The 25,057-nt window shown below is 40.7% G+C and overlaps 2 protein-coding genes across 3 annotated transcripts; one reads left to right on the plus strand and one right to left on the minus strand.

Moving 5' to 3' along the window:
• Positions 1–1,007: 1,007 nt before the first annotated feature.
• bola3 (bolA family member 3) lies at positions 1,008–3,256 on the minus strand. The gene is made up of 4 exons (XM_034572340.1): positions 3,088–3,256; positions 2,873–3,002; positions 1,840–1,928; positions 1,008–1,590 (listed from the first exon to the last, which is right to left on the minus strand). Exons 1-4 carry the CDS (start codon positions 3,157–3,159, stop codon positions 1,525–1,527), a joined length of 357 nt encoding a protein of 118 aa, XP_034428231.1. The 5' UTR covers positions 3,160–3,256; the 3' UTR covers positions 1,008–1,524.
• A 1,239-nt stretch (positions 3,257–4,495) lies between these two features.
• On the plus strand, positions 4,496–24,346 carry LOC117753817 (polycystic kidney disease protein 1-like 2). 2 transcript variants are annotated; one of them, XM_034572223.1, is made up of 41 exons: positions 4,496–4,624; positions 5,199–5,357; positions 5,467–5,655; positions 6,598–6,708; positions 8,013–8,160; positions 8,260–8,489; positions 8,587–8,997; positions 9,084–9,211; positions 9,326–9,473; positions 10,303–10,498; positions 10,723–10,834; positions 10,930–11,071; positions 11,146–11,364; positions 11,856–11,998; positions 12,097–12,276; positions 12,396–12,533; positions 13,346–13,492; positions 13,569–13,693; positions 13,793–13,913; positions 14,269–14,397; positions 14,490–14,715; positions 14,857–15,047; positions 15,147–15,377; positions 15,565–15,666; positions 15,791–15,969; positions 16,778–16,924; positions 17,006–17,205; positions 17,336–17,562; positions 17,644–17,839; positions 18,463–18,929; positions 19,104–19,200; positions 19,290–19,430; positions 19,519–19,704; positions 20,288–20,618; positions 21,082–21,215; positions 21,300–21,427; positions 21,520–21,680; positions 22,674–22,884; positions 23,006–23,107; positions 23,188–23,319; positions 23,851–24,346. In XM_034572223.1, exons 2-41 carry the CDS (start codon positions 5,252–5,254, stop codon positions 24,013–24,015), a joined length of 7,077 nt encoding a protein of 2,358 aa, XP_034428114.1. In that variant the 5' UTR covers positions 4,496–4,624; positions 5,199–5,251; the 3' UTR covers positions 24,016–24,346. The 2 variants fall into 2 exon arrangements, with proteins under 2 accessions (XP_034428114.1, XP_034428124.1); XM_034572233.1 differs by lacking the exons at positions 4,496–4,624; positions 5,199–5,357; positions 5,467–5,655; ... (4 more) ...; positions 9,084–9,211; positions 9,326–9,473 and adding an exon at positions 10,096–10,111 and having other exon boundaries at positions 10,300–10,498.
• Positions 24,347–25,057: the final 711 nt, after the last annotated feature.

Genomic DNA, 25,057 nt, shown 5'->3' on the forward strand with positions numbered 1-25,057 from the left:
TCTTATTTTAAGTCACGGAAATAAAGATCAATTCAGCTAAACATCACCATTTCATTTATCTGGAATTTAATTCATCCCTGTGTATTGTCTTTGCAGCAGGTTGAAGTTTGAAGTGCGCCACCTGCTGGTGATGAGTGTTGGAACTTTATCTATATTCAATCCAGAAAATACAACTCACTCAATGATTCCAGGATTTTCTCCAATACCGAATATAAGTACAACTTTGAGGTACTCTTAGTATTAACTTGAGATTTCCCATTCATCCCACTTTATAGGCTGCTTCTACACCACAGAGGGAAATACATTTATTTCACTCTGACTTCAATTAGTTACTATTGTGTTATGTGTTTATATTAAACAAATTATCTAGAAGTATATAAAAGAAGAGCTGAATTAATTAGCTGATTAATCTCTAATCAGACATTTGATCGTTCCAGCTTCTTAAATAGAGAAACTTCCTGTTAACACTTCTAATTATTTTGACACTTTTGCTTGGACACAGCTTTGTGAAGGCATGACTATAGGTTCTGGGTAATTGGACTATTTTCTGTTTTATTTTACAAACAAACCAATCTATTAATAATAACTACACTGATTGATCTTGATGAAAACAATTATCCTTTACAGAAATTTTGAAATTAATGACAATGAGCTCCACTTCAATCAAATACAGTAAAGTGCTCTTGCATATTGTACGTTAATAATGAATCTAGATTAGAGTATAACAGTAAAGCGGACCACTAAGTTTTAAATTCATTTTCCCTAAACGAATATACTTAAATGTTTTACGTAGGCAACATGACTTTTATATCATTTTATATCAGTGTAATGGTAATTAAGTGAATTCAAGCTTCTCATACTTTTACTCCTACATAGAAAGATTAATTTGACTACAAGTGGTAACTGATTCACATATTATATGATTCCTTTTCTTTGCAAACTTGATTGAAAACAGTTTTTCTTATCGCTAAGGCATCAAGAGTCAATCAAGTAAAAAGTATGCAGGGGAAGAGCAGCTGCTTTTTTAATTCATTTCCTATTATCGTTGCATAGGTAGAATAAATACAAGGTATATGTACAAGCCAATGGATTGTAACCAATTTTTAAAAAATCAATCATATTTCATGGGACTGTAACATATATATTGTAATCACATTGTGAATGTTTTTGCAAAGTAAAGCTCCACAAACTGAAGTTTCCCTCAGTTTTAAACAAGGGTCTGTAGTAATTATCTGATAATAAGATGGTTATATTTACTATTTACTGAACTGTGTTTCATTTTACCAGCATCATTTCAACCCTGAGAAGACCAACATGACTTGACTTTGTACTGGCATTTAACCAAGTCGTTTTGTGCGTATGACAGCCTTCACTGGTTTTATACATATATATAATCTCAGAGGAACAGATATCTCACTAGTTAAAAAATATCCTGGAATTCATTTACTACACGATATCCTCTTTAAAGCTGTACATTCATGAACAAAAGGAGAAAGGTGAGAGTCTGCAGTGGAAGGACTTGCTCTAATGTTTTGGGACATCAGTGAATATTCGCAGTCCATGCATTCCTTGAATCTCTTCCTTTAGTGCCTGTGGAAGACGACACAAAACAGCTAATGAAGAAAACTCAACGTGAACAAACATTTTTTTTGTTTTTAGTAAACACATCCACCTAAGTTAAGGGGATCATCATAAAAATATCAAAAGGCACGGTTGAAGTAAATTTTCAGTACAATCAGCAAGGAAAGCAAAAAATAAAATTAGAAGTGTACCATATAACACAGTTTGGACAATATATTACTTTACACTGCCACCTACATTGTCGTTATTAGGATTTACCTGATTGACTAACTGGTGTTGCTGCACCGTCCTTTTCCCCTTGAATTCACTGGACTCTATATGGATCTCATACATGGCCCCACAACCACCTAAACAGCACAGGATCACACAAACAACACTGTTATGAAGTATTTGATTCATTATGGATAATAATTATTAAGTGTTTTTACTATGTCATACATATAAAATGAATCAGTCGAAAGATGAATATCAATATTTCAAGAGCTGTCTTGGGATGTGACCCACTGACATGAAACAATATATTGCTATCCTAAACAAACAGGACACACCTCTTTTACGAGTTGTTAGCGCTTCTTTTACATTTTATTTTATATGAATATTAATGTTATAAATCTTATTTTTTTATAGCTTCATGTGACCTACTGACTCCAAAACAAGGACAAACCTTTTTTGTAGATTTTAGTGCTTCGGAAATGTTTCCAGGGGACTCGAAAAAGTGATGAACCCGGCTGTAGTTCAATTCTTTGTGAGGTTCAAGCATTGAACTACAGCCAGGTTCATCAATATTTTGGCTCCCTTGGAAACATTTCCGGTGCGCTTTTTGCAATTTGCAGCGAGTTTCTGTATTTGCATGTGTTGTGACTTTTTGCAGAGTATGTGTCGTCAAATTGATGAAGTTGTTTTCTTAATTTGTACGTGGTTTTTCTATTTGCATGTGTTTTCTTAATTTGCAGTGCGTGGAGCTCTCTCGACCACCGTCCAAAACTAAATCGCACCTCAGTCATGGAATGTGTGGATTACCGAAACAATTTAACTCATCTACTAATATATTGGGCTTTCTAGCTTGTAACTTTATTTGTAGACTCTTTTGTCCCTGTCAGGATCCTGTAGGAATGATCACCCAGTGTTTGCAGTGATCTGATTGGTCAGTAGTTGGGGCTATTGACAGGTGACGTTAACTTGAACCTGAACTTTCTTCATGTCTCTGAAAACCCGGGATGAACCTGAAGTTACCTCGCTAACCTGCAGCTCGGTCCTCTGGTCACAGTGGAGATGTCTGTGTTTCTTTTACCTGAAATATCCACGACTCTGAGGGACGACGCTGAGGGAAACTTCTCCTTCAGGACGTTGGCGATGCGGACCTCTCCGTCTGTCTCCGCCTGTGAGGACACATGTCTCCGCACGGGGCCGAGCACAACAACCTGAGGAGGCAAAAGACGAGCAGCGGTCAGTGATCGACTTCCCTCCACAGGTCAACCGACCGACCGACTGAGAAGTGTTGTTTACCCGCTTAGTCGACAGCAGAGCCCGCAGAGCGGAGGTCATGGTGCCGGTCAGGCCCCGTTTGCACGACAACATGATGGAGCTGTGGAGTTTGTTTATGAGACGTTCACATCCACACTGGTGATCTCAACAAGTCATGTCCCCAGCACTGCTGCGGCTCACAAATATGACGTCACACATCCGGGTACCTGATGGTGCTCTTTCTCACAAACAATAAATATATATTAAAAAAAATACAAAATCTATGGTACAATGTGTAATTATATAATATGTTATAAAAATAATGAAAATATTACATCAATAACATATAAATAAATATCAAATATAAAGGCATGGAGAGGATGCCCATATTCTTTACTTACTTACTAGTGAAAACACTACAAAAACAAAAGTACTGCGTTGAAAGTTTTACTTAAGTAAAAGCATTTAAGTATGTTAAAAATGTACTTCAAATATTTAAAGTTAAAGTTTTCACTGTATAACAATAGACCATCATTACCCATGAATTAATGTATAATAAATATTTCACTACTGCAGGCTTATTTGTAAAACTTTTGGGAATAATACTTTACCAGTAGTATTTCTATGTTAACTTCTGTGAATTAAATCTCTAAAGGATTTATTATACTTTGGTTTACTGGAGCCAAAATGTATGTGAGGAGACAGAATACTCAGAGATGTTTAAATCTTTTTAATTGAAGAAACTTTGACAACAGGAAAATCTCAAATTTGCTGCCTCGGTTACATGTTCCTGGGTACATAAACTTAAATTATGAAGTTTTAAATTAAGAAAATTAACCCTATTTAAAAATAATAGATTCTTTTTAACTGAGTTGTTTTTCCAATGAAACCCTCTGTGTGAACAGCCTCAGGCCCATGAGGCAGTTACAGCCACATGGTCGCTTTAAAGTTCAGTTTGACATTTTCATAGCAACAGGTCTGAATGAGAAGCTTATCTCACCCTGCAGGTTGTGGAGCTCTGCGGTAATGGAGGCAGCGGAGCAATCACTGGCTGTTGACAGTTGTCATGTCCCTTTTCACTACACGCCTGAGCTTTGTTTGTGCACAACAATAATGGCCAAAACACAAAGGTGGGCAGCTGTCAAAGAAGCCATCCTGATCCCCAAGAGCTGGTCAGTGTCACAGCGGCTGACGTCAGTGTCCTTTAAAGAAGTGTTACCATGAGAGTCTGAGCAGTGTGCAGGTGCAGAGACAGAGATGGACAGCACTGCTTTCCCCACACTGACTTTGTTGATCCTCTTCCTCAGCCGGAGTTCTTCTGCTGAGCCCGACACGGAGACTCTATCCTGTCCAGAACACCAGGAGGGCTTAGATGGCTCCTGCTACGAGTTTGTAGGTCTGCAGCAGTCCTTTCTGAGTGCCCAGGGATGGTGTGAGCGAGGTGGCGGACACCTCGCCTTCATCCTGAACGATGAAGCTCAGCAGTTCCTGCAGAAACACCTGGAGCCAGGGAAGGACTGGTGGCTTGGGCTGGCACCTGCCGCTCCGAACCTCACGCTGGAAGCTGTTGCCACTGAGGGTGAGAGGACATGTGGTCAGAGGAAGCAGTGTTGAAATGATTTAATGAGGGTTTATATCAATTTTTTGTTAGTTTACATGTATTTGAGTCCTAGGATTTAGGTCACGTACAATAAAATCTCACGTACAATAAAAAGCTAACACTTTTAAGTACTTTGCTTTGCATATGAACAACAAATTTGTGATAAATGTTATATCTCTTTAAAAAAGTTAGAAATCAGATCAACTGCTCTCATTATTGGAGTGCGCACATGAAATGTGTTTGTTCACTGACATGAATGAAGGCGTTGGATATCTTCCTCCACCAGCAGGTGTAATGACAGCTATTTCCCCATTCATTTGAACGTCTCAATAGGCTCGCTGTCAAGTGGCCTGATTTACAAACGTGTCTTTATTTCCCTTCACAGAGAACGAGTCCTTATCTTTCCCTCAGCAGCTCAGTCTGAGGCTTTGTTGTTTTACGATCCCTAATCACCTTGTCTGAACATCCTCTGCAGCATTTATGCATGAATAGCAGTATTTAAAACCGACGTTTGATGTCAGTAATTTGAGGTAATTTAATCCACTTTTCTCAGGTTCCCTTGCGTGGCTGGACAGCTCAGATGTCAGCTACAGTAACTGGGTGAACATGCCAGATGCACAAGTTGCCTGTGGATATGTCCTGAGTCATTCAGGCTTCCAGTGGGAAGCCACAGCGAACTGCAGCCAGGAATTCAACTTCATCTGCCAGTTTGGTACGCAGCCCTAAATATAAATATACATACAGCATTAAACTTATCATGTGTTCGCTCCCCTTGTATTATTCTTTAATTCTTTTATTCATTTTTTCTTTTTAATTTTCAGATTCCGGGAGATCTATTGCATGTGATGGTCAAAATGCGACACTGCAGTGTGGCTCTGGTCAAGTTATAGAGATTGACGACAGCTTCTACGGTCGGAAGACAGTTCACTACTGCCGATCCAAACTGACAGCGTCGCCCACGTCCTCGCAGGAGGAGTGCAGCTGGATAGATGTGGTGGATTCAGTCACAGGTACTTTTACCCCTGTCAATTTGTCTGTTGGTTGGTTTGTATGTTTTTTTTAAGCGAGATTACACAAAAACAACTGGACGGATTTCCACGAAACTTGCTGGTGAGATGAGGTTTGGGTCAGAGAGGAACTCATTAAATTTGGTTGGGGCTCCAGATCAGGGGGTGGATCCAGATAGGCCGTTTTTCAACGTTTTTACTGATTTCCCAGGGTAAAATTAATGGATCTTGATAAGAAAATGGTATATACATGGAACTGACATCTATGAGTGTGTGAAATTTGGTGAAGCTTGATTAAATTGAAAGGGGACTGTGTTCTACCATACTAAATTATTGTAAATGTAATGTATTTTTTAATTAATAGTACATGTAACATGTTCTACTCTGGCTATGATAGTAATACGTAGAAAAATATATGTCTGATAGATTTGGTTACTCAAAATGTACTTTCTACCTGCTTATTATGAATAATGGGGTATGAATTGTTAAAGGCATATTTGTATTTACACTAAAAATCTACAGGAACATATTTGGCTTTGTTAAAAGACAAGATAAACATACTGAAAGCAAACTACGCTTTTTGTTACGTGCTTTGTGTCAAACATAAAAAGCCTGATTGCCCCATGACTGCAGACTATAGGATTACTCTGCCAGGAAAGACCTTAGACAAATCCCCTCCTGGGAGCTGAATAATGGGCTTTAGGTTAAACTCACAATCATGTCAGTGTGGAGCTTTACTGGAGGAGTTCACACAATCAGTGAGCAAACAGTTGGTGCTTCTCCTTATTGTAAATACACCTCTTTGAAAAGCTTTTAGCCCCTTTTTATTAGAGGGTTATAAGAAAGAAGATAATACACATATATATTCAATAGGATGAAGGTTGAACTGTGTCCTGTTTTTTTAATAAACCTATTGGAACTCACTTGATTTCTGTCTCATTCCAGCCAATTGCCACGGACTGCAGGCTTGTCAGGCTCCAGTGGATCTGAGCTCTTTTGGTGAACCATGTCCTGCGCTGGGAAGTTACCTGTCTGTAGAGTACCACTGCAAACACGGTCAGACGCTCGACTTTTTTTACTTCCACTATACGTAGACTTTTGCTCTCTATAATAATACAGTATAGATTAGATGGAGAAGATGAGGTAGTATATATTTAACAGTATTTACTATGGCCGACTTCTAAATATCTTTGTCTTCTCGATTATCAGGTGAGCGTCTCTGAAAACACTAATTTTGTTTGTAAGAAGACTCAGTGGTGTAGGACATTTTAGAATTTATGCACAAATCTCTTGATGAGTTTTTTTTTTTTACTTTTCATCTCCCTGCCTGGTTACGGTCACTTTAGCTGCAGATCCAAGAACAAATGACTTTCCAGGATTGTGTCAAAGGGAAACAAAAAAGTCAGTAAACTTCAAAAGCCCTTGACCCAACTCTTTACTGAGAGGACGAGGGAGAAAATGAGAAGTACCCTAGCTCCCATCCTCTCCTCAGCCAGTTTGAGCCTTTGAGCTCTAGGAGGCACTGTAGAGTCCCCTCTTTTTAAAAGTCCTTAATTCCAAGTGCCACAAGTATTTTCAACTCCACAAACTGTGACATCAAATCCACAGGATGTGACGGGAACCTTTTGTGTACAATACAACCCTGTGTATGTACCTGTTCTACAAACGGCATGTTGTTGTTTTTATTGTATGTTATATTGTATATTAGGCTGCTGCGGCTCAGGGGTTAGAGCAATCGTCCTCTAACCAGAAGGTCGGCAGTTCGATCCCGGTCTTCCCTGTTAAGCATGCCGAAGTGTCCTAGGGCAAAATACTGAATCCCACATTGCCCCTTCTCATAGAGTAAAGTGCTGCACATAGATGCACTGAATGAATGTGTGTAATATACAACTCTTCTGTAAAGTGCTTTGAGTGGTCATCAAGACTAGAAGAGCGCCATATAAATACAGACCGTTTACCATTGTCGCTTGGTTTTATGACTGTGTCTGCCATTGTTACTTTTTTTATGATTATCTGTCTTCATGTTGTTGCTTATTTATTGGTGAAGCAAAGACAGTTTTCCATTGAGGTGAACAATAAATTCCTATTCTATTCTATCCTAATACCAATGTATTACATTACTTTGCATGTTTAGTTCACTCCTATTTTGAAATGAATTAAACCTTTGGTTGTTATTGTTGTTGCCCTCAGACTTTTTGCCCTATGTCTCGTGTTCCTCTTTTTGTGACTCAACCAAATTTCTTCTCTAACCACCATGTAGCCTCACTGTGTCAGTGGTGTAAATAGCAGATCGCCTTTGTTGCTTTAATATCTGCTGCCATGTTTCCATGATCCAAGCCAACACTGTGATTTCCTCCCAGGACTCCACTTGTTGATGAGCAAACTGGCGGCTGTCTTTGATAATGTCACCATCACAGTGAAGTGGCTCCTCCATCCATTTCAGGGAAACCTGACGTGCACAGTGAACGCTGGAGACGGCCACACTATTGATCCATACAGCCCGGAAGAGTGAGTAAACCCATCAATCAAATACAGTAGATATTCCACAGATGTTGATAGTGGAGCTGCATTTATAGTGAGTTGAGTTTTATTTGACCTCTCTCACAGGATGGAGAGTTCCATCATTCACAAATTCACCCGCCCCGGTGTTTTCATGGTTGGGGTGGAGTGCACCACCAGCGACTGGCACGTTGCAGCTCAGAAAGCCATAACCATCCAGGAGCCGGTTGGAGAGTTTAAAGTGATCAGGTGCTATAGCAGGAACGAGTCAGCAGATGGCGGTAAATGCAATGCGTTGTATGGCAAACCCGTTCAAGTTCAGTTGATGGTTGAGGCAGGTGAGTAAATAAAAAAAGAAGTAAACAAAATGCTTCTAATAAACAGTTTATCATAAAAACACATATATAACTTGATTCCCCTGATCGTTGTCAACAGGTACAAATGTTTCCTACACGATTCAACGTGAGGACTATGTGGTGGCAAACACATCAGTGGAAAGAGGGATTGAACCCCACAACATTACACTGAACTCAAGTGTGGCAGAGACGCTTGGCCACGGCTGCCACAACCTGACTCTGACTGCTTCCAATAGGGTCACAGCCCGCTCAGTGTCCACTGACCTGGAGCTGTGTCTGCTGGAGCCTGTCGAGGGCCTGCAGGCCTCAGTGATGTCAGAGGACAGCGAGTGTCCAGTCTCCTCAGACGTCATCTTTAGGGTTTCATTGGAGCGAGGGGCCCCTGTGCAGCTTTTCTTCAACCTCACCGGAGTCAGGGACACTTTGTCCGAGACCAGAGACATGCTCAACGGCAGCTTACAAGATTATACGTTCTCCAGTCCGTTAGAGGGTACCTGAAGCTTTCAGTGTTTTGTAATTAAATGAAAAATAATTATGCTATGAAATTACAACATACTTAAAACTCTTTTCATACAGGGTTGTTTAAAGTTGAAGTTCGAGCCGTGAACGCCTTTTCAGCCTCTGATGTGGACGTGGACTTGGAGAAAATACTCGAGGCTTGTCAGAATTATTCAGACTTTTCACCAGATGAACTTGGAAACATGGTACGTTGAATGGTATCAAACAATAATCATTTGTGCACAGATGAAATATGTTTTTTAGATAAAATGATCAATATGTGTGTATGTGCTTGTTGCTGACTGAGTTTGTATCTACAGACAGACGATACGAGTGACGCCGACTCTCCCAACTTGAAAATAACTGCTGCTCCTGACACTGTGATCAACTACGCTCACAGTGTCACACTGACACTAAATGGAATGGAATCATTACCCAGTGAAGGGCTTGCGTTTGCATGGAGGTGCAGTAAGTACAACAACTCATTGACCACAGACATTTTGATTGAGTCTAATCGTACCAGTTAAACCATGATTAACGTAATGGAGACGATTAGAGGAGCTAATTGAAATGCTCTCAGTTTTTGATAGTGAGAACATTTTTGTGCAGGTTTTTCCACGAGGATATAGAGTAACAGGCCAGTGGGAAAAAGTAGTCAGCTAGTGAGGTCTGGTGATCTGCTCCAAAGCCCAAATGTGGGGCCTCTTGTGCATTCTAATTCCAATATTCCTTCATACACACTGAACTCATTTATTGAATCTTTTAATGAGTTGTTAAAATGTACTGAATTATTGTAAAGGGAAATTAGGAATTATCAAAAAACATTTTGAATGAACTTTTACTTTGTTTCACGCAAAGTAGGAGATAATGACTCAGTACCAAGAGAAACCACAAGGTTCATTGGGTTTAGTTTCTGGCTGTGCCGACACTGCTTTATTTTTCACACAGCTGGATTTGGTTTTCCTGTCCAATGTCCAGTAGTAGAAGATACCACCAGTAGAGTTCAGCCTCATCAGTCTCCAGTTTTGACTTTCATTTCAGCTTTACCCACGTCAGAGTTTCTGTTTCATTTCACTCTGGATTGAAGCTTGGACACTCCTGCACATGTCAAGACACTCACTGTGTCAAATATGTAATGATTCACTTGGAGGGCAGTTTCTGAGGTTATTGTTCGTGCTCAAGTTCTCCTGGGTCTCATTGTGTTTCTGTTATTTTGTCTGTTCCCACTAATTCTGTGATTCACAATCTCTTTAGTGCTTTTTTAAAGGTCGGCCTCTGCTTCTTTCCCAAACAGGAGGAAACTGCAAATGCAGAAACAAAACCATGGATCTGTTTCACGTCATCGAAAAAGATTGCCTTCCTAATCCCTTTGAATTTAACAAATATGTTTTACATGTGAGAAAAAGAAGCTTGTTCAGGAAATGGGTTGACCTCGGTTCAGCTTCAAAATGCATCACTGTTGCTCCCAAAGAATTCCCAAACGTCACAATCAGGTAACATGTCACCATTCAGGAAAAAAAGAATCAACATGTTCAAAGATAATCATTCTTTTGACTGTTTGCAAGTTTTAAGGAAATGTAAAAAAAAAAAAAGCATGCAAAAGAAATTCACAGGAAAAATTTCAAACTTTTTTAAGAGTGGGATTAGAAGCCACAAACTCTGCAACTTTTATATCAGCATTTATTTAAACCGGTTATGTTTACCTTTCTTCCTGCAGTTGTGATAATTGTGCTTCTATAGACGTGAACGACAATGTAAAGCTGAAACTGAGCTGTGACACAACTTGTCCCGACGTAGTCTGGTACACTGAGGACCCCAAACCTCTGAAGGTGGGTCTGAAACAGCAATTTAATGGGGTTTTTTAAAATTTTTAAATAAGAGATTAATGTGTCAAACTAATGTTAAGTGATTGTTCTTTTCGCAGGGTGCCGTGAATAAATGTTACAAGCGAGCAGGACGGAGGCCCCCTACTGAGAAGCAGGATGGCGGCACTGAATATACTGTACACAAACAACATCTGGAAGTTTCGAGGGACAAACTGCAAAACATCAGTGTGATTGCTTACGGTGAGTTTTCCTCCCATAGTCGGGGCTACAGGTCTTAAGAAACACAGAATCTTATGGTGGTTGTTTTTTTCCAGGCAAGAAGGAGGCCGGATTTGCCAGGTTCACTCTCCCAGTACCGGACCCTGAGCCGACTGAACCAGCTGCAAACCAAACCGATGCTCCGACAGGCCCCAGCCCCCCCTCGTGTAGCATCTCTCCCACGTCAGGGACGGTTCTCGATGCTTTTGACATCACGTGCAAACCGAGCTCCTTCTGCTCTGAAGGCTGTTTTTATTGCTTCACGACTGACACAGGTGAGATTGTGATGCATCTTTTGAGTCAGATTAAAACAAACAAAAAGCAAAGACAAAGAGACAGAAGTAAGAGGAGAATACACATGGTGGGAGGTGAAGAAAATGTAGAATTAAGTGTTAAAAGTATAGGGAATGGGCCTCAAAGGGCTGCAGGTAAGTTTGGTTATAATCAGCAGTGTGCACAGTTTATTTTATTATTTATTCATCAGGTTCATATCGATTGTTAAATGATGATACAAGAATAAGAAAACTGTTAGGTTATTAATACAGGAATTTAAACTTTTTTTTATTGTAAATGAAGTAAAGCCTCTTTCATTTTCCCAAAAGAGAAACTAAAGAGAATCTGTTGACTGTGAGTTATTATGGCTAAAATGTGTTTTGGACTAAAAATGTGTGTTTGGGGTTAATCTTGATTTGTGCCCATTAAGCGGTATGAATGTAGATAAATAAAAAATTCACAGTTTTACTGAATCGTCTCTTTTGTCTTTCAGGAAAACATCTGCGCTGCAGTAATGCAAATGAGGTGAAATCTGTCTTCCTGCCACTCGGAGACCAGAACAACAATAACAGTTTGTCTGTTGTGGTGACAGTGAAGAATGGAGATGAGAAAGTTACCACAACTGTCACCGCTCAGGTTTGTCATCATCAGCCAGTGATCACAGAGGTTAGAGAGAGAAACAGGAACATTATGAAGTGGAATAATTCAGATTTATTCTGTTTGTCTCACTGAAGGTACGGAGAAGTGAGTCCAGCTCCTCAGTGGAGGCTCTTCAGTCTGCAGTGCAGGACACTGTGACTCAGCTGGAGGAGCAAGGTCTGCTCTCTGGTGAAGCACTCGGACAAATATTCACCTCAGTGTCCGACATGCTGAATACGGAGGTCGGCCAAGATCAGAAGGATGCAAGGACGAAGGTAACAGTCGAGGTTGAAGCTGCAGAAACGTGCTCATGTGACGTGTGTGAGGCTTCCTGCTCGTGTTGTGAGTGAGCGGAAAGCGTCATGATATCAATCAGTGCTTCTCTTTCTTACAGCTCAGAGAGACAATGCTGACCAAAATGGCCACAGTGCTGGTGGACGCCCCGTCCAACTCAACGCAGGAAGTGCAAGTGACGGCCCGAGCTGTGGCTGGACTCACCCAGCGCTCGGATGAGCTCAGTCCGGCTGCTCAAGTACAAAGCTTTATGTCATGTTCAAAAAAAATCTTTTGGATAATAAATCACAATTCATTCACAAACTTTGTACATTAAGAAAATGCTGTGCAGGCAGCAGTTGTACAGTCAATACTTGATATTAATAAGCAGTGATTACACATCAATGCATGAATGTTTAATTACTATATTACACACAACAAGAGTTAATTGTGTCCTATCCTTAATATTTCAGCTTAGGACATTGTTGACAATCTTTAACACTCAATATACTGCAGCATCCAAATCTAAATGTTTTATCAAAGCCATTCTATTATTGTTTTTCGTGAATGTAAGTGGAAGTTTAATTTTAGCTTATTTCATTAATTTTGTTCAATTTCAATGTAATCCAAAAACCTTTTGGCAAAAAAAACCCACGAACAACAATACACTTATACACATTCCATGAAAAAAGGAGCAGGAAGAAGATAAATCTTATGTTAACCTTCCCCTTTCAAATAACTAAATAACAATACATTTATTATTTTTTTGATTTCCTTTCTTTTCACAAATCACATAAGAAATCAGTTTTTCTTCATAAAATTGTTATGAATCAATTTATGTCTAAACTCATTTAAAGAAGGAAATGAAAATGTGCAACAAGTAAAGCAACAGACAGACAAGGGTATTTAAAAATGTTAAGATTTTGTTCTCAGCCTGAAATCTTGAATAAATAGAATTATTGAAAAATCTGTTCATTAATAAAATGTGTTGGTTTCAGTGGAATACTTGTTTCACCAGCTTTTGAAGTTGGACACAGACCAACTCTGATCTTTTCTGTATTTCTTCTCCAGGAAGAAGCAGGTTCGTTGCTGGTCGACCTCAGCGCCTCCCTCAACGCTATCAGTGTTACTCAGGATGACAGGGACGATGGAAGAGTTGTGGAAGCAGCTACACCAATAATTGAAGCAGCCAGTAATATTTTGAATGTTTCATCGAATGTAAGAAAAATAACACAGGTAGTTTTTTGTTTATTTTTCCACAAGCCTCACTAAACAGATCTAATATTTTCTACAGAAAAAAGTCTCAGACTTTCTCCTGACTGGGATAAACAACGTTCAAAGTGCTTTGCTGAATAATAAAAAGATGGATGGAGACCCTGCCATCATTGATTCTGGTCAGATCAGCGTGTATGTCAACAGGTAAAGAGATGACTGACACTGGCCGGAGGAACATATACAGAAGACTCAACTGATGTCTGCTGAAATCACTGAAATGATTCTGACGTGTTCTTTCTGCAGAGTGTTTCCAGAAACGATGCAGAAACAAGATATAAACGTACAGAAGAGCAGCTCGTCCAGGTTTTCATTCCCTCGACTGCCGGAAGACGTCGTTTCTCCAGATGAGCCGGTGGATGTCAGGGTAAAGGACAGAAACATTTACAGCGAATTTGAAGTTGCCAATCAGAGCCTGAGGTTCATCATCATACTCAGTGTTTGATCCTTTTCAAGTCGTGTTTAAGTGGCTCTGCGTGGATATGACCAGTATAAGATTTTATACCCTCAATGTTTGCTCTCCCTTGGGTCAATATGTGTCATTTTGAGAATACTAAATTAATTATTAGGAGAAATTATTGCATCTCAAAAAGACTGAACCATGTTGGCAACAAAAGGGTGCAAAAGGTTACAAATGAAAATTGTAACATCAGATCCGGTTTGGTTTGCTAATGCACCATTTTGTCTTATTTACACATCCATGTATGTCTGCCTCCCTCCAGATGATGAGCTTTGAGAAGAATCCATATTCTTGGAAGGAGGGAAACATCACAGGAACTGTAGGATCAGTGTCTCTCACCAGAGTCAACGGCACGGTCATTCCTGTCGAGAACTTACCTGAAGAGATCGAGGTGATCTTTATTTTGTAGAAATACTTTCGGTTCTTCAGGATAACATTGACAGATTGTTCAAAATGATGTGTTTCTTATTTCTCGGTCTTCAGATTCTCCTACCAAGGCCTGACGTTGGGCAGGAGAACAGCACGATCCTTGACCTCGCCAATTTCAGCACCTTAATAATCGACGTCCCCTCGCCGGATGTGACACTGGTGCTGAAAATGGAGCCGTCTGATGACATTTCTTTCATGTTATACCTGGGATATAAAGATTATCCAAACAAGGAGAATTATGTTGCTAAGACTCAGATCCCTCTAGAGAATACCAAAGAAGGTAAAATTAACTTATTTTGTCGCATAACATGGCTAAAAGTAATATTTTAAATATACTCACCTTGATAATCACACGCTAAACACACGTATATCCGCATGTGTGCGTGTTTTTCATACATGATCATTTATTGTTTTAAAACAGAGGAGAAATATACCTGGGTGCTGAGTCCCAGAGACCGAACAGCAGATGTTGGTGTGCACTACCTTGTGATGAAGCCCATCGTAGAACCAGGCATCAAATCCATCAACGCCACTGTCACCGTTGTTTCCATCGCTGCTCAGTGCAAATACTGGAATGAGACGGACTCTTCTTGGAGTGAAGATGGCTGCAGGGTGAGTGAAAAACGCACACACGTACACGCAGCAGTGCATCATTAAGAAGGGAGCTGTGAAGTTTGATTTGGTTACTTCTCTTTTTTCTTTTCCCCACAGGTCGGTCCGCTCACCACGCCCTTGGTCACTCAGTGCCTCTGTAACCACTTGACCTTCTTCGGCAGCTCTTTCTTCGTCATGCCGAACTTGGTGGATGTGTCACGCACCGCGGAACTTTTCGCCACGTTCACCAACAATCCCGTGGTGGTGTGTTTCGTGGGGGCCATCTTTTCTGCGTATCTCCTGGTGGTTGTGTGGGCACGCAGGAAAGACATCCAGGACTCAGCCAAGGTAACTCTCAGTGAAGTATTTCCGCATATTATGCTGTTGATATTGTGCCAGATCATTTGGTCTGATTCTGACTCGATGGGTCCAATTTGTGCATCAAAAGAAGAAATATGAACTACACTATATTTTCTCAGTAAATATCATTGTAAACTTTGATCTCTGCATGCTGTGTCTTCACATTCACATGTAGGTCAAGATAACAGTGCTTGAGGACAACGACCCCCTGGCCGAGTATCGTTATATGCTGAGTGTCAGCACCGGACATCGGCATGGTGCATCCACCTCCTCTCAGGTCAGTGGTGTCTGTTGAAACTTGAGGGGGAGTCACATAAACAAAATCCCTCTGATGTTTCTGTTGCACAACATTTATGACAACAACGTTCTCTCCTCGTCTGGACTGACCTTTTCTGTCTCAGGTGACAATAACTCTGTTGGGTACAGAGGGAGAGAGTGACCCCCACCACCTGACGGACCATGAGAAACCTGTGTTCGAGAGGGGCGGCGTGGACATGATACTGCTGACCACACACTTTTCTCTTGGAGATCTGCAGAGCATCAGACTGTGGCACGACAACTCAGGGGAACACCCGGCTTGGTACGAGTTAGAGGGCAAGAGGCTCTGATGGGATTAAATTAGAATGGCCCTAGGTGGAGCTCATATGTCTGCCAATCCCACACATGATTGTTTAGTTCTGACATTAGAAATATAAAAGAAAAAATCTAAATGATTTATTATCTTTGGAGTTTATGTTTTCATTGCTGTTTGTTTGTTTTTCGGCAGGATTATGCAAAAACGACCTTAATTAATTTGATTGAAACTTGTTGGGAGAGTGATGTATGGGTCAAGGAAGAATCCATTTATTAATTCCCCTCTAAAAAGGGGGCTGATCCAGGATTTCCCCCCCCATTTATTTAACATTGTGAGTTTGGGCCTGAACCTTGGTGGAGGTTTCCACCATCCAATTGCCCTTCTAGTTTGTAAAAGAAAATAAAAAAATTCTTGGATGTGCCCCTTAATCTGCATCCGCACATTAATGTAAGGGGTTCTCCTCAGGCCTCACAGCCCAAGGCCCAACAGTCCCCTTAAGAAACCACATTTAAATTCACTAGATCCAGATTTTTTTTTATTATTATTCTCTGAAAAATACCTGTTAAACTAAGTGAAAAAAAAATGTCCTGAATGCGCCCCCTGATCTGGATCTGCAGCAAAATTGAATGGGTTCTTCCCTGACTCATACCACATCCTTCCACCAAGATTCAGGTAATCTGTCAAATAGTTTTTGTTTCATGCTCCCAAGTAACAAACAAACAAATGCAGATGAAGTTATTACCTACAGTGATTACCGTCAGTTGTCATTATTTTGAAGCACAGATATTCAGATAGTTACTGATGTCACGTGCAGGTATGTCAACAAAGTGATGGTGCAGGATCTGGAGAGTGGTCAGAAGTGGCACTTCCTGTGTAACTCGTGGCTCGCTGTGGACGTGGGAGAGTGCGCTCTTGACAAGGTCTTCCCTGTAGCGACAGAAATGGATTTGAAGAAGTTTAGGTGAGACCTGACCCAGTGAAGACACATTACTGAAATGTTACAACATATAATACATCCTCATTTCTCTTCCACACTCTCTAGTAACTTGTTCTTCATGAAGACGGCTAAAGATTTCCGCGATGGCCATATCTGGTTCTCTGTGATCAGTCGGCCTCCGTGCAGCACTTTCACACGTGTGCAGCGAGTGTCCTGCTGCTTTTCTCTTCTGCTGTGCACCATGTTGACCAGCATTATGTTTTGGGGCATCCCGACAGACCCATCTGAGCAGACCATGGACCTGGGTAGGTGATGAGATATGCATATTTATATGTTACTTTTGCCTGGAATTGACTGTATCTCAGACAGTGGTGAGTGACTAAAAGAACCTGTCCTTAATTCAGAGCCAATTAAAAGTTCAACTTTACTTTGCAGGCCACATCGAGTTCACCTGGCAACAGGTTATGATCGGAGTTCAAAGTTCAATCATCATGTTCCCCATCAATCTCCTTATTGTGAGCATCTTCAGAAACACTCGTCCTCGTGAGAAAAACAGAAAAACAGACGCGTCCAAACAGGGGAAGACTCGTCGAGTTTCTCCCTCCCAGACGTCTTCGCCACAGAAGGAGCTGAAGGACATCACAGCAGACACTGTGATCAAGGTGAGGCCACAGGCAACCAGAACAGAACTCGTGTCACTTCAATGTTCTCCATGTCTGAAGATTTTGTTTCTTCTACATCAGGACATAAAGAAAATTGCTCAGTCGCTCTCGAAGGCCATGAAGAGTCCGCTGCCACTTCATCAGGAGCTGCGTCAGCAGGCAGACATCAACACTCTGCTGTCTCTGGTGGAGGACATCATCCGACAGCAGAACCGAGCGGCCGGAGACTTCTACTCTGACACCTCCAAAAGAGATCACTCCATGATCCTCAGTTTAGGTGAGTTACCTTCACAATGCTCCTGATATCATGTGACATGTCTTACCTATTTTTATTAGCTCCTACATTTGGAGGACCAGACTTATTACGAAACTGGTAATGTTGAGAAATGTGTTGATCTGTTAATATCAAAAGAATATTTATAAGATTAATTTGCATTTTCTAACCTTTCAAAAAAAATTCCTCAGCAGAAGTTTAATCTGAAGTTGATACGCAGATATACAAATTTATAATTATTATTATTTTGTTTAGTTTCTGTTGAAAAATGTAATTAAATTATAGGACAAACTGTATGTTCCCTTTACTTTTTAAATTATAGAATTCTCAAGCAAACTTTCCTGTAAATCCCAGACTCGTCATAGACCGACTGAATGATTTAGGCGTGATCAGTGATGATGTCATTTGTCTAAATTAGTTGATAAATTGTTTTTATATTGACTAATTTTTACACACAAATAATTAATGCAACAACCTCTTAAAGGAAAAATAAATGAATATTTAATTCCTCTGAATGAATGAAATAGAAATGTGGTCAGATTTTTTTACTGTGTTTAGATTTTGAGACTTTTAAATGAACAGTTTGACATCCTAACTGACTAATGCTGTTTTGAACTGATGGACAGAAAACAGTGTGTGGGGGAGCCCTGAGAAGACTTCAGATGAAGCTCAGAAGAAGAGCAACAACAGCCGGTACCTTTACAGGCAGCTGCGTCATGTCGAGAAGGAGCTGGGGCTGCTGGGACCTTCTCGTTTCCCAAACCCGGACAGCTACAACCGAGCCATGCAGCAGGTTCATGGGATGAAGGGTCTCCTGGAGTACCGCCTCCCAGCATCCGGCCTGGATGGAGACCAGCCCGACCGCAGCCCCAGTCCAGAAGAGAGCGTCAGCAACGGGGACTCCGCCAAGAAAGGAGGGCTGCCCTGGTGGTTTGTCTTTGTTGGATGGATACTGGTGATCGCAACCAGCGGTGTGTCTGGATACTTCACCATGATGTACGGGCTGACGTACGGGAAAGATCGCTCGATAAGCTGGCTCATCTCAATGGTGGTCTCCTTCTTTGAGAGCCTCTTTATTACCCAACCCCTGAAGGTAAGGGTCAGATAACAAGGTCCATCATTTTGTGTTGAATAGTATTTTTTTTCTTCTCTACTCAATACACTTGATAGCTACTGTAGTGCTGCAAATGTCCTCCTGTGGGGTTAATAAAGTTTTATTTATTTATGATATTTTCTGCTAAAGTCTGAAACTCTTCTTCTCTCGCAGGTTCTTGGTTTTGCTGCTTTCTTTGCTCTCGTCCTGAAGAAAGTTGACCAGGAGGAGTACGGAGAACCGCAGATAGATGACACGCTTAGAAATCCAGGTATGTTTTAACCCTCATTTCAAATTTCTGTTGCATTGTTTTGTGCAAGAAGAATAGTTAACAGACCTCAACAAAATTCTCCCCCTCAGACGATGCTTATGCCGTGCGGGCAGCGAGGAGAGACAGCACATGCAGCTTCTATCAGCCGCCCCCTCCCACTGACATCGAGAGGATGAGGAACAACATGATTAAAGAGCGGAAAGTCTTCGCACTAATGGGAGAGATTCTTAGTAGGAAAATCCACTTTGATACATTAACAACACAGGAAGTAATTCAGCAGTGTGAGATCCTGATGTGAGCTATTTGTTTGTGTTGCAGCCTACATGGGATTTATGTGGATGTTGCTTCTGGTGGCGTACGGTCAGAGGGACCCCAACGCTTACTTCCTGAGCCGCCACATTCGACAGAGCTTCAGTAAAGGGATCTCAGACAGTATGAGCATTCAGGACATGTTCAACTGGGCAAACACGACTCTGCTGAGCAACTTGTTTGGAGAGCGCCCAGGTCAGTGTGTGGTGAAGTTTGATTTATTGCATCATTTTGTTGCAGAAATCCCTGTTAGGATTTACAAATCTACATTTATGACAAAATGTTTTATGACCTCTGCCAATGAGGTTATGTTTTCACCCCTGTCCGTTTGTTGGTCTGTAAGCAAGATTGCACAAAAAGGGAAGAACCCATAAACTTTGTTTAAATTTAACATTTAACATTTCCTTTAATTTCTCAGAGAATAATTCATGGATCTTGATGAAAAAATCTGAAATGTTATTGGACTGATATTTTTAAGTTTGCGCAATTTGGTGCAGATCCACATAAAAATCAGGATCTAGTGAATTTATATGTGGTTTCATAAGCGGACCGTTGGGCCTTCGCGGAGGTAAACACATACTGCGTTCTAGTCTAGTTATTCAAGAGTTCATTTGGTAAATAAATAAGTAGCTAAATTATATTATTGGTAATTTTGGCTGCAGTTTCCTGATGGCATCCTTTGTCCTTGTGTTTACACAGAATTTTTCAGGACCCTTATTGAAATTTATTTGGACTGACTGGGACAGAGAAAATAACATTTATTCTGGTCTTGTTGAAGGATTCATCACAGACGGAAACTCAAAGCTGGTGGGTAACGCTCGTCTTCGTCAGGTGAGGGTGAAGAACAACTCCTGCCAGGTCGCTCGCTCCATGCAGCAGTCTGTGCGGGAGTGTCACTCTCCATACTCGTGGGAGCTGGAGGACATGGGCTCCTACGGTCCAGCCTGGAGCCGCTCTGAGGGAGAAAACGCCTCAGTGGCCCTTCAGAGCCCGTGGTCGTACCAGTCCCAGCGTAAACTGAGGGCCTTCCCCATCTGGGGCAGTGTGGTACTCTACAGAGGAGGAGGGTTTGTGGTGGATCTGGGGCCGGACTTAACAAATTCCAGCAGGTAGACATTTTAACACGTAAATAATCCACTGATGTTAACTCAAGTTGGTATAAAGATGTTTACAACTGAAAAGTCTCATTAGTTGACTGATTTTAGCGAATGCATAATTCAAAGACATAACTCTCTAGGAAAATGCAATGGATATTTGTATCTATTTTCTGAAAATTTTAAGATGAAATCAAGTTACCAATTCATCCAAAACAATCCACACATTAATCTATAATAGAAATAATTGTCAGTGGCAGCCCGAAAGTTGATCAGGAGATAAACAAAATGCACAAAAAAACTAAATCTGCAGTGGTTCCTTTTATATATTAAACCTGTGTATTTAGATTTATAAAGTGTGTTTATTTGCTTTAACTTATTGTCTTGCTGTGATTCATTTGAAATCGGTAATGCTGCTGATTCATGATCTGTTAGTTCTGAGTCATGTACACATCATATCATTTATCTGTCTGTGCAGGTCCCTTCAGTACCTTTATGACAACGCCTGGTTCGATGTGCACACCCAGGCCATCTTTGTTGAGTTCACTGTGTACAACGCCAACGTCAACCTCTTTTGCATTGTCACACTCATGCTGGAGTCCGCAGCCACAGGTGCGTTGTCCATGTTCAGCCGCTGTGTGAGAGCCGCACAGTGACTCGTGTGTTGACGTGTGTGAAATGTTGTGTTTCTTTCAGGAGCGCTTCAGTTCCGCAGCGAGCTTCAGAGTGTGCGTCTCTACCAGTCAACTGGAGGCCTCCACATTTTTGTCATGGCCTCTGAAGCCATCTACTTCCTCTTTATCATATATTACATGTTTGTTCAGGTGTATATTCGTTATCCTTATTTTACCACCACCACTAGAAATAATGTTTCTCACCTGAACATGTGACACAGGCACTTCTCATGTCCTGACAGGGGAAGCTGATGAAGCAGCAGAAATGGGCGTATTTCAAGAGTAAGTGGAACCTGCTGGAGCTGGCCATCATCATTCTGAGCTGGAGTGCACTGTCCGTCTTCATCAAGAGGACTTTACTGGGGTTACGGGACATGGACTATTACCAGAACAACAAAGACCAGTAAGCAATAAAGAAAACATGTAAATACATAATCTAGTATTTGAACACAGGTGTTTAATCTGTTCAATAAAACAGAGTGTAGGAAGTCAGGTAAAGACCTGTTCGAAATAAGTGCTGATATTGCATTTTAGAGACTTACAGGTCTTAGGAGAAGTGCTGTCAGATGAGTTCAGCTATTATTTGTTTAATTCTTTCAAAACCTGCTCCTATGGTTTTATTGCTCATTTCATCATTATCTGTTCAAGAGTTTCACAATTGTGATGAAAATTCTTCTTCTGAAGTGTATATTCTTTAAAGAATATTGTGTGTAGCTAAGCATAAATATTGTATCGTGCAAATAAAGAAGGCTGAGTCTCAGAAGGCAGAGCAGGTCGTCGAGGAGACACTCATTATTGGGATTAACCCTTTGAGATGTATCAACTTATTTTCTAGGGGGTCCTCAACACAATAATACAAGTACATTTATTTATACACATATTTATCAAGCACACACACACACACACACACACACACACACACACACACACACACACACACAAGAAAACAGATTACAAACAGCAGAACAAACAAAATACAAAGTACAAAAGCAAACAATTAATGATAAAAATTATGATAACAAAAAAGTGGCTCAATAGCTCACAGAATAAAAAAGGTCAGTCATATCAGTATTGTCATTGATAAAATTAGAGATTGTAGAATATTGTCATACTTATCATTATAGGTGTTATAATTGGGTCGTCTTCTAAATAGTAGGTCGGTGATTTGATTCCTGGTCCTTAGGTCCACATTTCGCACAGTGTGCTTGAGCCAGATACTGATCCCCAAACTGCCTTCCCATAGGTTGGTGAATGGGGATGTATGAGTGAATGAGTGCTGTATGAATGTGTGTGTGACTGACTGAATGTGACACGTAGAGCTTTGAGTGGTGGTTCAGAGTAGAAAAGTGCTTTATAAATACAGCCCTTTTACCATATAACCTGACTCTGTCTCCAGATACGCCAGCTTCCATGAGACGGCCAAGGCTGATGCGGTGCTCGGGTATCTGATTGCCTTCTTGGTGCTGTTGGCGACGGTCAAACTGTGGCACCTGCTGAGACTGAACCCCAAGCTGCACATGATCACGTCCACACTGCAGCGAGCCTGGACTGATATTTCAGGCTTCCTGGTGGTCATGACCATCATGTTCCTGGCCTACTCCATTGCTGTGAGGAGTTTCCCACACTCAACTACATCAACATGCGGCAGGAGACACTGAATTCTGTTTCCTCGTTTTAGAGAAGTCATTGAAAAAGCGGTGATTAACACACAAACCTTCTTCTTCTCAGTCTAACCTGATGTATGGCTGGAAGTTGTACTCCTATCGGACTCTGCTGAATGCTGCGCAGACCATGGTCAGCCTGCAGCTTGGCATTTTTAATTACGATGAGGTGAGTCTGACACTTTTCGAACTGTATCACAGCAGATTATGCCCGCTGAGCTTTCTTTAATAATGTATCTCCTCCTTCAGGTTCTGAATTATAACCCGGTTCTCGGAGCTTTCCTCATCGGCTCCTGCATCGCGTTCATGACCTTTGTGGTGCTGAACCTCTTCATCTCTGTCATCCTGGTGGCATTCACTCAAGAGCAGATACATCACAAGGTAACTCACCCATGCTGAGTCTGAATGTTGCTGGTGTCAGTGTCGACTTGTCATGCAGCCAACTGTGAAGAGTATCTGTGCATTTCTTCAACAAACATTGTAGAGGAAGTGGGATCAAGAGAAACAACCTCGATGACTTGATGTTCTTTGAGTTAGGCCATGTTCAGACCCGGTATTAACATCCGTCCCAAGAGATCTGATCACAAGTAAACGGCTTAATGTACATGTGATAATCAAAACATTGCACGTAGCCTCAATTAAATACTATAGTCAAATAATTCAACGTAAGGGCATTGAGGAAAAATTAAAAAATTCAGGTCAGAGGATGTTGGCTGAGTGAGGTGTCCTCAATGTGGCCACATGCATCCTAGACCACCTACCCAAAGTGGCCTGAGGGATGGGATCTCAAATGTGTCCAAAATGTGCCTGTTGCATTCACACCTGTATTTAGCGCTGTCTTCTTGTGATCAGATCACTCAGGACAAATATTGATACCAGGTCTAACCAGGATCTTATTTCTCTGTTTCACAGCCATCAGAAGAGGAGGAGATCGTGGACCTGATGCTCATGAAACTCTGCAGTTTATTCGGACTGAAATGTAAGAAACAAGGTGGCGACAGCCCGACCGAGAGGCCATTTGTTCCATCTGTCACAGCGACATCGACTAATTCTTCTGGGAAAATTCATGACGACTGATATGTTGCTCTAAAGTCAGACGTCCAACGTGATTTGTGTCAGTTGTTGCTTTTGCTATTGCCTTATTGCCTATTAAATGAAAACCAACATGTAGTTGCTTTGTGACTGAATGTTTGCAAGTCTGTAAATTATTAGCATTTCTCTCTATTGCTGCAGATCCGCTGTTATTAAAGAGAGAGCAAAGAGAAAGCAGGATCTAAGGATAATCCTTGTGTTTTGCAGTGAGCCACTGTCTGTAGGCTTCAGTATATTTGTTAAACAAATAGTTGTGCTTCTGTGACTAAACCCTGTGCAATACTTTTATTTCACTAAATAAATATTCATGAAACTAGTAAAATGTTATATTTGCGTCAGTCTGATAAAAAAACATTGGCTGTAAAACCAAAACATTTCTATATATCAAACATGATTTACTTCAGCATTCAGTTTAAATTTGTCAAACATGTCCAGTAGCAGATAATAGTTACATTTATCAATATGTGTAAGTATATAAAAGTAGCCAAATAATACTCAGATTCAAATTCAGTGATAATACTAGAATGGCACCCAGTAACCAACCGTCCCCTTATGAAACCACATTTTATTTCACTAGATTCTGAATCTGCACCAAATTCCACAGGCTCATAAATACCAGTCCTCTAAAGGTGCCTTTTCTTATCCATATCCATGAATTATTTTCTGAGAAAAAAAAATAATAATCCTGGCTCCATCAGGGTTGAAAACATAACCTCTTTGATGTGGGTAATAACAGTTGCTTCTTATGAAACAAGCACATTTTGAGTTGAGGTATCTAAGACATACTGTACATCTCAGTAATGAGCAACGACTTTGAACTGAAAAACAGTGAAGAGTGAATAACTGTTAGGACAACAAATGTAAATTGGCTTAACGAAATAAAGCTAATAACAAAACAACAATTCTGAGAGCATATAGTGCTACTACTGCTGGATGTTTTAAGAGTCAACAAGATATCATTTTACTGTATGTATATAGTCAAAATACATAGTAATATGTAACACAGTCAGGGGAGGTGAACCATAAA

The sequence above is a fragment of the Hippoglossus hippoglossus genome, chromosome 3 (genome assembly GCF_009819705.1).
Source record: "Hippoglossus hippoglossus isolate fHipHip1 chromosome 3, fHipHip1.pri, whole genome shotgun sequence".
NCBI lineage: Eukaryota > Metazoa > Chordata > Actinopteri > Pleuronectiformes > Pleuronectidae > Hippoglossus > Hippoglossus hippoglossus.